The sequence below is a fragment of the Somniosus microcephalus genome, chromosome 25, assembly GCF_052327205.1.
Source record: "Somniosus microcephalus isolate GS21.2 chromosome 25, FLI_Smic_1.0, whole genome shotgun sequence".
Classification (NCBI taxonomy): Eukaryota; Metazoa; Chordata; class Chondrichthyes; order Squaliformes; family Somniosidae; genus Somniosus; species Somniosus microcephalus.
In genome coordinates this window covers 14,099,373-14,113,812 of record NC_141011.1, presented here as the reverse complement: position 1 = coordinate 14,113,812, position 14,440 = coordinate 14,099,373, and the positions used below count along the sequence as shown (strand labels likewise).

Sequence of the window (14,440 nt, the reverse complement as noted above, 5' to 3'; positions counted from 1 at the left end):
TTCGGCCCCTCAAGCCTACTCTGCCATTCAATGAGATCATGGCTGATCGTCCATGGGTAATAAATGCTAGCCTTGCCAGCGATGCCCAAATCCCGTGATTGAATTTTTAAAAAATCTTTTTAAATGCATCTATGCTATTCACCTCAACCACTCCATGTGATAGCAAGTTCTGCATTCTCACCGCTCTCTAGGTAAAGATGTTTCTCCTGAATTCCTTATTGGATTTATAAGTTATATCTTATATCTAAATGTTTAACCTTATAACAGATTGTTTCATAAATTCCAACTTGTTGGAAATGAAAGAAAAATAAATCAAAAAGGTTCATATTAATTTTAAAGCGATTTCTTTGTCAGGCAGTTATTTGGGCACCTGTATGGGCATACGTGTGCTTCAGAAATCTAAGCTGGATTCAAGCTCAAGGTTGAAGAAATGTAAAAGTTTTCTTTCTAAATATCAAAGGCTACCATGTATCAGGCAGTGTTACACAGAAGTAAGGTTTACTCTATTCCTTGGGTTTCAGAACCTTTATATTTTACAAAATATCATATGTTTCCCCTAACCTTTAAAGGACAGTGGAGATACCCTGGATCACATTTTAAGAACATCGCAAATAAAGGAAAGGTCTTGGTTCTATAAGACTAGCTCAGTGCTTGAAAGGTTATCACAGCCCACATAAGACAATAAAGCGATGGTATCTCTTTAATCCATCAACCATGGAAGATGTTTGAGACTAGGGACTTCTGATGTGAATGATCTGTAGACGCCGCAACAGTGTTTCTGTAAACACACAAAAGGGCCGTCTCTTTCAGACTGTGAAGTGAGACTTTGGTTTTACCATATCCTGCCTGACCCCTAGCAATCTCGTTACATTGGTACAAAATGTACTTGGCTGAATGTAAAAGCTCCCTCATTCAGCTCAGTATTGTAATCAGAGATTTCCTTGTTCTTTATCATTGCCTTTTACATCAGTGCGCTGAGCTTAGAGTAACAAACAGAGAGTTTCTACAGCAATGACATAGATGGATATAGAATATAACTAGAAAAGAAATTGGGTGCCAAGAATTTCAGCAGCTCAAAAGTAAGCTTTGTTCCAAAGTGCCATGGATACAAATCCCCGAAAGCTGTGAAGGGTTTTGCTAATATTCCAAAACAAATAGACGTTCACTGGATGATCCTGCGGTCAGTGAAAGCTCAGGAGTACAGTGGGAGTGCAAAGAGTTTAGAATCCCTAAAGCTGCAATTCAAATGCATTTTACAGCAACTGATCAATTAGCAGCCATTTAAGACTTAATGGTTTTGTCTGTTTTCGAAACTATTCCTTCCTTTTTCTTAATGGGCGCATCTATCGCTTAATGAGTATTGATTTCTATGAAGGGATATTTACTAGTCCCAGCCTCTTTGGGGCTATCCCGGATCAGGCATATTTCTCTGACGTTCACTTTCAACTAAAGTTTGAGGTAGACGAATCCTAAAGACGCTTAACTGGGCCTAAAGGTCCGGACTATCTCTCCCTGAAGGAAAGGAACAACCCGAGAATGTTACCGTCCTCAAGATAGCGCTTTTAATAAGTTTAGCTAGACTGTAACGTCCCGAATATTATGAGGGTCCAGAGAACTCCTTCAGAATTCTGTAACTCTTCACCAAAGAGTGTACAGGGATTGAGTTTGCGAGTTATTGATACAGAAGACTTATGTGAGACAATTCTAAAAATATATAGAGATTTATTAAAGAACCGACATGCAATTTACAGTTGGTGAATCAGTCAATCGCAATGTTAACAGTTCTAAAAAGAGAAAAAATACAATCTTATAATTAACAGAGAATCTTACTTTTAAATCTTAACTTCGCTACAATATTACAGTTTTAAAGTTTTCTATACAGGATATCCATCAATATCAAAATACCTTTGATCCCCAAGGTACAAAGCGTGGTAGACCACAGAGCCGCATCTGTGGTTGAGAATCGCCTTGCCCGATTAAAGCGAGCCTGATATCCCATTTGAGAGTTCAATATTTATATCCTTTTCCAGTGGCATTTCCTTTAAAGTTTCTGCTGACCCAAGTCAATTATCCCTATTCATCCATATTCATCTTTCCGCCGACCTCTGCAATTCTTACTGCTACATCAGCTTGTAATATTCCAGAATCTTGTCTCATCTCCAGGTGTTCTGGGTTGACCATATAAAACGGTGTGAAGGGCAGGTGTTCCTTATTTTATGTCATCTTTACGAGGGAAGATGTTCCTTATCTTATGTGCCATCTTTACAAAGTTTAAATTAAAACACCTTATCCAGGGTGAACCATTGTTTTTGTTCCCAGAAGTCTGCCTTTCGGAAACATGAACCTTCTGTTTCAATAAGGTCATTTACTCAGGGTCAACAACTGTCTTATCTCCATAGCCAGAATTCTTTCATAGCTATTTGATAGTTAGGTTTCTAAATTTCCAAACCCAGTTTGTCATGTTTTAATAAATTTATACAGTAGAGTTCCTTATTAAAGTATATTCCTTCACATCTACTGCATCTTGGGATAGACAGACTTAAGAAGCTCGTTGTGGTGACAAGTTTTGTAAAGGGTTACGGCTAATGTGATGCATCCCGTGCACCATGTTCAGAGATTATTAGATTATATCAGAAGGCCATTTGTGTTACTTAGCCCAACCTAGTGCTGAAATCCCAATTCTATGTGTGAATCTTGCCTTAAAGCAACAGTTGGTTTAGATGGAATCCTCAGCCAATATTGTAAATTACAGACAAGACTAATATTAATTTATGACATTGTTGATGGGTACTGGCCATTTTGACTTCAGGGTCTGGTAAAGTTATTGGAGTAGACTTTCCTCTTCTAGCACCCATAAAAAAGCAGTAGATGCTAGCTCAATTAATAACTTTAAATCTCAGATCACTAGATTTTCACTTAAGAAGTGTACAAAAGGATATGGAGCCAAGGCAGATGGATGGGGTTAAGATACAGAGCAGCTTTTCCCTCCAAGTCACGCACCATCCGGATTTGGAAATATATCGTCGTTCCTTCATTGTCGCTGGGTCAAAATCCTGGAACTCCCTCCCTAACAGCACTGTGGGAGTACCTTCACCACACGGACTGCAGCGGTTCAAGAAGGTGGCTCACCACCACCTTCTCAATTAGGGATGGGCAATCAATGCTGGCCTTGCCAACGACGCCCACATCACATGAATGAATAAAAGAAAAGCCATGATGTCACTGAATGGTGGAATAGGCTCGAGGGGTTGAATGGCCTACTCCTGATCCTACCTTCCTAATAACTCTAGTTTTATTTTATAGGAATATAAATGCCATTCTACGAATCAATTACAGGGTTAGAAGCAGTTTCTGCTAAGAGGAAGTTAATGTTTTCCAATCTATATCCTAGGCCTTGAAATGGCATTGTGGGCCACTGGCATAGAAATAATTAGAGTTTTTATTAATTCTTGGAATGTTCACATTGCTGGCAAGGCCAGTATTTATTGCCCATCCCTAGTTGCCCTTGAGAAAGTGGTGGTGGGCCTTCTTCTTGAACCGCTGCAGTCCGTGTGGTGAAGGTACTCCCACAGTGCTGTTAGGGAGGGAGTTCCAGGATTTTGACCCAGCGACGATGAAGGAACGGCGATATACTTCTAAGTCAGGATGGTGTGTGACTTGGTGGGGAACTTGGAGGTGGTGGTGTTCCCATGCACCTGCTGTCCTTGTCCTTCTAGGTGGTAGAGGTCGTGAGTTTGGGAGGTGTTGTCGAAGAAGCCTTGGTGAGTTGCTACAGTGCATCTTGTAGATGGTACACACTGCAGCCACGGTGCACCGGTGGTGGAGGGAGTGACTTTTGATGCTAGTGGATGAAGTGCTGATCAAGTGGTCTCCTATGTCCTGGGAGGTGTCGAGCTTCTTGAGTGTTGTTGTAGCTGCACCCATCCAGGCAACTGGAAAGTGTTGAAACCCACTCCTGACGTTTGCCTTGTCGGTGATGGCGAAGGTTTGGGGAGTCAGATGTAAGCCACTCACCGCAGAATACCTAGCCTCCGACCTGCTCTAGTAGACTGTGGCTGGTCTAGTTCAGTTTCTGGTCAATGGTGATCCCCAGGATGTTGATGATGAGGGACTCAGGGATGGTGATGCTGTTGAATATCATGGGGAGGTGGCTGGGTTCACTCTTGTTGCACGTGTGTTGCATTAGAATCCTTTCAAGTGCTAACCTGTTCATCAATGAATTTAAACCAGAATTCACTAGAATATATGTCTGAAAACAAAAGCCCTGGCATTACACAGAATCTCAAGGCCACTAGCAGAGCGCCCATGGCATTGCTCATGAAGAGTCATGCTTTATCACAAAACAGGTGTGATCAGCAAAGTGTGATGGAAAGGTGTTGCAGGAAGTAAGTGTGGCACTTACAGGAAATGCACGTTATACTTAAGACTTTGGAAGCGTAGAGGAGGCCATTCAGCCCATCAAGTCTGCGTCGGCTCTTAGATGGAAGAATTCCAAACTAATCCCACTCTCCTGCTTTTCCCCATATTCCTATATTGCTCTCTACTTCAAATGTCCCTTGGAGGATGCAATGGTCTCCGTTCAACCATTCCAGACTCCAACAATCTCCATGAAAAGACATTTCTCCCAAACTCTCTCCTCACTATCTTAGCAATAATTTTAAATTGATGACCCCTCATCACTGACTCCAACCAGCAGGAATAGTCTTTCCCAATTCACTCTTTACAAACCATTCATAATTTTAAAAAATATTTAATCTCCTTGTAACCTTTTCTGCTCTTTTAATATATTCTTGATGGTTTTTAAATATGCTTTTGTGTTCACCAAGCAGAGGGATGTTGGCGTGCTGAGGTGCAATGTTTTTTTACTTTGGACACCCATTGTTAGTGTTAAATCTTCCAGCGAAAGCATCAACCAAGTGCAGAGTAAACTGCTCCTCATTCTGTTAAATCGTGGCCTCCGAACAGCGCCTATTGGACGGGGATGAAATGGTAAGGATGCTGTAGAGTTTGTCCACCCGCAATGGAAGCTGAGTTGAGGCTGTTTGAAACCCAGTTTACACCGGGGGGTTATCGGACGTGGGAGACTTTTTTCACATCAGCCTTTGAACCGGTGGTGGGGGGAGGGGGGATTCTCCACGTCGAATCATGGCGGCAGGCCTCAGGGAAATGGCGGTGAAGGCCTCGAGGCTGCCCCTCGCCGCTCCCTCCTGGAAAGATAAGCCTTTGTTGCGGCCTCCTCTCCCTCCAGTTGGCCCCAGGGACTTACCTGCTGGAAGGTGGTAGGCCTTGGTCTTATCTTGTTAACTCACACCAGAATGCAGCACAGATTCGACTGTTCTGGCCTCTTACACATTCCCAATTTTCTTCGCTCCACCATTGGCAGTCGTGCCTTCAGCTGTCTAGGCCCCAAGCTCCAGAATTCCCTCTCTCAACCTGTCGACATCTCCACCTCTCTCTCCTGTTTTAAGACGCTACTTAACACCTACCTCTTTGACCGAGCTTTTGGTCACCTGCCCTAATATTTCTTTATGTGGTTTGATGTAAATTTTTGTCTGGTAACACTACTGTGACGTGCCTTGGAACATTAAACGTGCTTTATAAATCCAAGTTGTTGTTGTTGTGGTGTCAATATTATTTGAGAGCCTATTAAATTTTGGGATTCTGTCTATTAAAGGGCACCAGACAACAACAACTTGCATTTATATAGGGACTTAATTTGTGACTCCTACGGGTGTGCACAAGGTGCGCACGCGCCCGCCAGGGCTGCGCAAGGACCGGATTTAGGCGCGCGAAGCACATGCACTAAAACCCGGAACTTGCGACCTGTCACGGATTTTCTTGACAGATTCCCAGGAAAAAGGCCTCCGCGGACGGAGAGTTGCGCTATTTGCCCAACTTCTACCCAGTGAATGCGCGGGAAATTCTCATGCCTGGTAAAAGCAGGCATGAGGCCTGCTTTTACCAGCGTTAAGAGTTTTAAAAAACAGAAAAATATTTTTTTTTCAATCATTTAAACATTAAAAACCTGTACAATAAGGTAAGTTTATTTTTAGACCATTTAAAACATTTAAATTTATTTTTCAAAAAATTTAATTCCTGTTTTAAATATGTAATTTTTTTAAAATGTATTTGTTATGTTAATTCTATTTTTTATATCATCCCCATTCATGCTTATGGAGGTTCCATAATTACCGAATCTCCATAAGCATGAATGGGGATTCCCGTCTTTGATTGGTTGGGCCGGCCCACGTGATCCCAGGGGTGCTTGCGAACCACCTGCGCCCCTGGGTCACGTGGGCCTCTACGCAGGAGTGCGAGTCCCTGTGGATCCTGAGGCAGAAGGTAGGTTTGTAGATTTTTTGCTGGTCGAGGCATCCGCCCGCGGGAAGCCTCCGACCGCAAATTCAGGCCCAAAGTGCCTTTAAGTGTCAGCCGTGGCTCAGTGGGCAGCACACCTGCCTCTGAGTCAGAAGGTTGTGGGTTCAAGTCCCGCTCCAGGGACTTAAGCACATAAAGCTAGGCTGGCACTCCACTCCAGTGCAGTGCTGAGGGAGTGCTGCACTGTCGGAGGTGCCGTCTTTCAGATGAGACGTTAAACCGAGGCCCCGTCTGCTCTCTCAGGTGGACGTAAAAGATCCCATGGCCACTATTTCGAAGAAGAGCAGGGGAGTTATCCCCGGTGTCCTGGGGCCAATATTTATCCCTCAATCAACATCACTAAAAACAGATTATCTGGCCATTATCACATTGCTGTTTGTGGGACCTTGCTGTGTGCAAATTGGCTCCTGTAGTTTCCCACATTACAACAGTGACTCCCTTCAAATAGTACTTCATTGGCTGTAAAGCGCTTTGAGACTTCCAGTGGTCATGAAAGGCGCTATAGCAATGCAAGTCTTTCTTTCTTTTAACGTAGTAAAATCTCCCAAGGCCCTTTGCAGGAGTGTAATCAGACTAAATTTGACACCAAGCCACATAAGGAGATATTAGGACAGGTGGCCAATAGCTTGGTCAAAGAGCGACTTAAAGGAGGAGAGAGAGATAGAGAGGCGGCGAGGTTTAGGGAAGGAAATCCAGAGCGTAGGGCCTAGGCAGCTAAACAGCGCACATCCTAATAATTCAGTGCCTGAAAGTCTCGATAAACCAATTTTAGGTGCAGCATTTCTACTACAATATTTACTGGCCATCGGAGTTTGTGGCAATTCATGTGTAAATGTTTTTAGAGTTATGTGAAAGGATGTTCATTAGATTTACTGAAATACAGTCTGGGAACTGTGAGAAATGTGCATCTCGTGCATCATCCTGTCATGTTTCAGGGTCACTGGCACAGCAACACAATTAAATGGAAGTCACTGTGTTGATACAGGACTGTGTCGGCAGTTAAGGATCGTTCGTTCGTACTGCATCAAAAAGAGACTCCTCCAATAAATATTTGAAGATGTCAATTCCAAAAAGTCCATTGTCTAGGCATTAGCAATATTAACATATGAACCCTTAATGCATTGCGATGAAATTACATTGCTATTTTAGTGGTAGCGATGACCTTTTCACTATAACGGAGACTGGTGAAGCTGGGGTTGTTCTCCTTAGAGCAAAGAATGTTAAAGGGAGATTTAATAGACATGTTCAAAATTATGAGAGGTTTTCGATAGGGTAGATGGGGAGAAACTGTTTCCAATGGCAGAAGGGTCAGTAGCCAGAGGACACAGATTCAAGATGATTGTCAAAAAAGACAGGAAGAGATGAGGAGAATTTTCTTTACACAGAGAGTTGTTGCGATCTGGAGTGCGCTGCCTGAAAGGGCAGTGGAAGCAGATTCAATAGAAACTTTGGATACATACGGTCACTGAGAAGGAAACATTTGCAGGGCTATGGGGAAAGAGCGGGGGAGTGGGATTAATTGGATCGCTCTTTCAAAGAGCCGGCACAGGCACAATGGGCCGAATGGCCTCCTTCTGTGCTGTATGATTCTATGAACAGGTTACCACTTCTATTAGAACAGCGAACAATATCATTTTATCTGAATACAATAAGCATTCATATACTATTGCCACATAATGTAATTTCTAGGCTCATATGTCCTGCTGGAGTGACAGAGGTTTACAGCACAGAAGGAGGCCATTTAGCCCATCCTATCAGTGGGTTACCGCAATCCAAAACCAACCCCAGAGCCCCATACTCTCCCCATAGCCCTGTTATCTTCCTCAGGTTCAAATATTTAGCTACTTTCTATTAAAAGAAGCAACTGTCTCCACTGTAACTATTCCCTGTCGCAAAGCACTCCATGCTCCATCAACTCTGTGTGTGAAGACATTTCTCCTAAACCTCTGTCCTTACTCTCAGGGATAACGTTGAATTGATGACTCCTTAAACAAAGAAAATAGGGGTTCATTTAACTTGCCCCCGACGCCCCGTCCCCACTCTGGTGTTGGTGCAGCACACTCAAAGTGCGACGTGCCTGTTTAGGCACAGGAGCATTGCTATTTTCTGTCCCGGGTCATAAGAACATAAGAAAAAGGAGCAGGAGTAGGCTATGCAGCCCTTCGAGCCTGCTCCGCCATTCAATAAGATCATTAACATTGGCCCGATAGCAAAATACTGCAGATGTTGGAAATCTGAAATAACAACAGAAAATGCTGGAAAAACTCAGCAGGTCAGGCAACATCCGTGGAGAGAAATTTGAGTTGACGTTTCGGGTCGAACCCTTCTTCAAAACTGGAAAGAAAAGAAACTAGATCGAAGGCAGGGCTGCGATCGGACAAAAGAATAAAAGAAACAAAAGAAGAAAACAAAAGAACATTGGCCCACTTCCTGTTTCAGCAAGAGGGAATGGAGATTCCAGAGAGTAGGGCAGTGGCACCTGGAGGCTCTGCCCCCAAATGTGGTGGAGGAGGAGGAGAGAGAGAGAGAGGGGCACAGGAAGGGCAGGTCAGAGGTCACAAGATGGAGTAATGTTACGGAAGGGGATAAAGTTGACTTGATAGAGGATAGAGCATGGGGATTGAAGCTCAGCTCCGGGAACGGTAGCGTAATGGTCATGTCACTGGGCTAGTAATCCAGAGGCCTAGATTAATAATCCAGAGACGTGAGTTCAAATCCCATCATGGCAGCTGGGCAATTTAAATTCAGTGCAGGGAAGGAAATCTGCCGTCGTTACCTGGTCTGGCCTATATGTGACTCCAGACCCACAGCAATGTGGTTGGCTCTTAACTGCCCACTGAAATGGCCTAGCAAGTTATACTAAGTTGTAACAAACCACTACGAAAAACAATAATAAGAATGAAACCAGATGGACCACCCGGCATCGACCTCAACACTGGCTACGGACACAGCAACGGCACACCCAGCCCAGTCGACCCTGCAAAGTCCTCCTCACCAACATCTGGGGAACTTGTGCCAAAATTGGGAGAGCTGTCCCACAGACTAGTCAAGCAACAGCCTGACATAGTCATACTCACAGAATCATACCATTCAGCCAATGCCCCAAACTCGTCCATTACCATCCCTGGGTATGTCCTGTCCCACCGGCACAGTAGTATATACAGTCGGGAAGAAGTCTTAAACATTGACTCCAGACCCCATGAAGTCTCATGGCTTCCGGTCAAGCATGGACAAGGAAACTTCCTGCTGATTACCACCTACCGCCCTCCCTCAGCAGATGAATCAGTACTCCTCCATGTTGAACACCACGGGGAAGAAGGACTGAGAGTAGCAAGGGCATAGTATGAGCTCTGGGTGGGGGAGTTCATTGTGGAGAAGAAGACCAGTGTTCACACTAAGGATAGCCTCCATCGTGTTGTGTGGCACTACCACCGTGCTAAATGGGATAGATTCAGAACAGATCTAGCAGCTCAAAATTGGGCATCGATGAGGCACTGTGGGCCATCAGCAGCAGCAGAATTGTATTCCACCACAATCTATAACCTCAGGGCCCAGCATATCCCTCACTCTACCATTAGCATCAAGCAAGGGGACCAACCCTGGTTCAATAAGGAATGTAGAAGAGCATGCCAGGAGCAGCTCCAGCAGTACCTAAGAATGAGGTGCCAACCTGTGGAAGCAGCAACACAGGACTACATGCTTGCTAAAAAGCAGAAGCAGCATGCTATAGACAGGGCTATGCGATCCCACAATCAACGGATCAGATCAAAGCTCTGCATTCCTGCCACATCCAGTCGCAAATGATGGTGGACCATTAAACAACTAACGGGAAGAGGAGGCTCCATGAATATCCCCATCCTCAATGATGGTGGAGCCCAGGACAGGAGTGCAAAAGTCAAAGCTGAAGCGTTTGCAACCATCTTCAGCCAGAAGTGCCGAGTGGATGATCCATATCGGCCTACTCCTGAGGTCCCCACCATCATAGAAGCCAGTCTTCAGCCAATTCAATTCACTCCACGTGATATCAAGAAACAGCTGAGCACACCGGATACAGCAAAAGCTATGGGCCCCAACAACATCCCAGTTATCGTGCTGAAGACTTCTGCTCCAGAACTAGCTGCGCCTCTAGCCAAGCTGTTCCAGTACAGCTACAACACTGGCATCTATCCGACAATGTGGAAAACTGCCCAGGTATGTCTTGTCCACAAAAAGCAGGACAAATCCAATCCAGCCAATTACTGCCCCATCAGTCTACTCTCAGTCATCAGCAAAGTGATGGAAGGTGTCATCGACAGCGCTATCAAGCGGAACCTGCTCACTGATGCCCAGTTTGGGTTCCGCCAAAACGACTCGGATCCTGATCTCATTGCAGCCTTGGTCCAAACTTGGACAAAGGAGCTGAATTCCAGAGGTGAGGTGAGAGTGACTGCCCTAGGCATCAGGGCAGCATTTGACCGAGTGTGGCATCAAGGAGCCCCAGTAAAACTGAAGTCAATGGGAATTGGGGGGAAAACTCCCCACTGGTTGGAGTCATACCTAGCACAAAGGAAGATGGTTGTGGTGGTTGAAGGTCAATCATCACAGCCGCAGGACATCGCTGCAGGAGTTCCTCAGGGCAGTGTCCCAGGTCCAACCATCAGCTGCTTCATCAATGACCTTCCCTCCAACATAAGGTCAGAAATGGGGATGTTCGCTGATGACTGCACAGTGTTCAGCGCCATTCACAACTCCTCAGATAATGAAGCAGTCCATGCCTACAAGCAACAAGACCTGGACGACATTCAGGCTTGGGCTGATAAGTGGCATATTCGCACCACAGAAGTGCCAGGCAATGACTATCTCCAACAAGTGAGTGTCTAACCACCTCCCCTTGACATTCAACGGCATTACCATTGCCAAATCCCCCACCATCAACATCCTGGGGGTCACCATTGACCAGAAACTTAACTGGACCAGCCACATCAATACTATGGCAACAATAGCAGGTCAGAGGCTAGGTATTCTGCGGCGAGTGTCTCACCTCCTGACTCCCCAAAGCCTTTCCACCATCTACAAGGCACAAGTAAGGAGTGTGATGGGATACTCTCCACTTGCCTGGATGAGTGCAGCTCCAACAACACTCAAGAAGCTCAACACCATCCAGGACAAAGCAGCCCGCTTGATTGGCACCCCATCCACCACCTTAAACATTCACTCCCTCCACCACCAGCACATCATGGCTGCAGTGTGTACCATCTACAAGATGCACTGCAGCAATTCGCCAAGGCTTCTTTGACAGCACCTCCCAAACCCGTGACCTCTTCCACCTAGAAGGACAAGGGTAGCAGGTGCATGGGAACACCACCACCTCCAAGTTCCCCTCCAAGTCACATAACATCCTGACTTAGAAGTATATCGCCGATCCTTCATCGTCACTGGGTCAAAATGCTGGAACTCCCTCCCTAACAGCACTGTGGGAGTACCTTCACATGGACTGCAGCGGTTCAAGAAGGCGGCTCACCACCACCTTCTCAAGGACAATTAGGGATGGGCAATTAGTGCTAGCATTGCCAGTGATGCCCACATCCCATAAACAAATTTAAAAAAACAGAATGCTGAGGCTGGTTGCAGTCTGGTTCAGCCTGAAGCTGGAAAGGGTTCAGAGATTTTGCATGGGCCCAAAACGATAGGGGTGCATTTCCACGACGGGGAGGGGGCTCTCCCATTCATCTTCTGTAACCGCGGCAATCCTGAAAAAAGGCCCATACAGCGTTTAGGCTATTATTCCGGGTTTCTGTGGATGACCTGATGAAAGTACGATGAACGATCGGGAAATTCCCCGTGGAAATTCACCCCCTTGTGTTTTCAGTCTTCCCAATGTTCAATTGGAGGAAATCCTAACTCATCCACAATTTAATGTCTGGAGGAGATGGCAGTGTGGTTGAGGGAAATGGCAGAGAGGTAGAGCTGGGTGCAGTCAGCTTAGGTGTACAGGTTGTCCCTGTGTACACAGATGTCACCGAGGCCCGGCCTGTAGCTGAGGAAGAGAAGGAGGCCATGAGTGGATCCCTGGGGAGTTCAGCAACTGAAGGGGAAGCTATTTTTGCAGATGCTAAGGGAATGGAACCACAGGAGGACAGACTCACTGAGGTGAACCACAGAGGGGAGGCAGTTGCGGTGGGCGGTGTGATCGCCGATGCCAATCACGTTGAGGAGCACAAGGAGGAATAATGAGCCACAGTCGTGCTCACAACAGATACTGTCGGTGATGAGGAGGAGGCCGCGGCGACCGGAGCATTCACATCCCGACAATGTGTTTGGCGAGTCGGGCGGAGGCAGCGCAGCGCAACGAGCAGCAGCAGCAGCCACGACGACCCGCTGCAGCACGTCGGCCGGCAGCTCCATGGCGGGAAGCTCGCAGTCCGACTGGGAGGGGGGGAGCCGGGCATGGCGGCCAGAGGTCGGATCGTGAGCGGGAGAAGCAGGCCGCCACTTGGAGCCGGCAACAGTGAGGAGGAGGCCGCGGTGACGAGGAGGGCGGAGCGGCTGAGGGACATCGTGCTCCCACTGCCACTGAAAGCCATTGTATTGATTTCTGAACGCGGCGCTGTATGAATAGCTGACGTGTCCCTACGGGGAGTAAGCATTCCATTGTAATTGTACTTGTACTGGTTACATATGGCAAATAAAAAAATTGAATTGAATTGTATTGTACATTAACCAAGGCTGACTCAGTGCTGTGGGTAGAGCAGGAACCGGACAGAAGGGAGTTGAACAGGAAGTGGCGGGACAGGTGAGCACACAACTCGAAAGAAAGTAAGGACTTGCATTTATCCTTTCATGATCTCAGGTTGTCCCAAAGCAACCAATGAAGTACTTTTGAAGTGTAGTCACTGTTGTAATTTAGGAAATGCAGCAACCAATTTGCGCACAGCAAGGTCCCACAAACAGCAATGAGATACTGACCAGATAATCTGTTTCAGTGATGTTGGCTGAGCGATAAATATTGGCCAGGACATCGGGGAGAACTCCTCTGCTCTTCTTCGAATAGTGCCATGGGATCTTTGATGTCCACCTGAGTGGGTAGACGGGGCCATGGTTTAATGTCTCACCCGAAAGATGGCGCCTCTGACAGTGCAGCATTCCCTCAATACTGCACCGGAGTGTCGGCTTAACTTTTGTGCTCAAGTCTCTGGAAGGGAACAACACGTTCAACAACCTTAGGCAAGAAAAAAAGTGATAAATTAGGCAGGAGGTAGAAGACATTGCAAGAGCAGGGGCCTGAATTAGGCAATGGTTTGCCATGTGTTGGGGTGGATGGATTGATCCACTGTTATTGGTGCGACAGCGGAGAGGCTGGGTCAGGGCAGTGCAGGGAGTGCCAAACTGCTGGAGGTGTCAATCTTTGGGTGAGATGTTTAATTGAGGTTCTGCCTAAAGTTCCAATAGTTAAAGCAAACGTTGACAATCCCATAGTATTATTCAAAGAGCAGAGGGTGCCGTGGTGACCTTTGCTCCCTTAAACAAAAGCAGGTTAACTGGTCAGGTCTAGTTGCTATTTGTGGGATTTAGCTATTTCAAATCAATCCATTTACAAGGGTGATACCAGAACTGAGAAGTTATAACCATCAGGAAAGGCGGGGGCTCCTTTCTCTAGGAAAGAGAAGGCTGAAGGGTGACCTGATAGAGGTCTTTCAAATTATGAAAGGGTTTGAAAGGGTAGACGTAGAGAAGATGTTTCCACTTGTGGGGGAGACCAACACTCGAAGTAATAAATGTAAGATAGTCACTAATAAATCCAATAAGGAATTCGGGAGCAACTTCTTTACCCAGAGAATGATTAGAATGTGGAACTCACTACCACAAAGAGTAGTTGAGGCAAATATCAAAGGTGCATTTAAGGGGAAGCTAGATAAGTAAATGGGGGAGAAAGGAATGGAAGGGTATATTGATAGGGTGAGATGAAGAGGAGTGGGAAGAGGCTCGTGTGGAGCATAAACACCAGCATGGATCAGTTGGGCTACATGGCCTGTTTCTGTGCTGTAATTTCTATGTAATTCTATCCAATTGTATATATGAAGTG

At 45.8% G+C, this 14,440-nt stretch overlaps 1 protein-coding gene across 1 annotated transcript in view; it reads left to right on the top strand.

Moving 5' to 3' along the window:
* Positions 1 to 12,588, top strand: part of LOC147100511 (uncharacterized) — a 75,871-nt gene extending 63,283 nt beyond the window's left edge. Inside the window, exons 4-5 of the mRNA XM_085967442.1 lie at positions 5,846 to 5,933; positions 12,371 to 12,588. Of these exons, the coding sequence (XP_085823568.1) occupies positions 5,846 to 5,933; positions 12,371 to 12,588 (306 nt within the window). The remainder of the gene's footprint in view (positions 1 to 5,845; positions 5,934 to 12,370) is intronic.
* Positions 12,589 to 14,440: the final 1,852 nt, after the last annotated feature.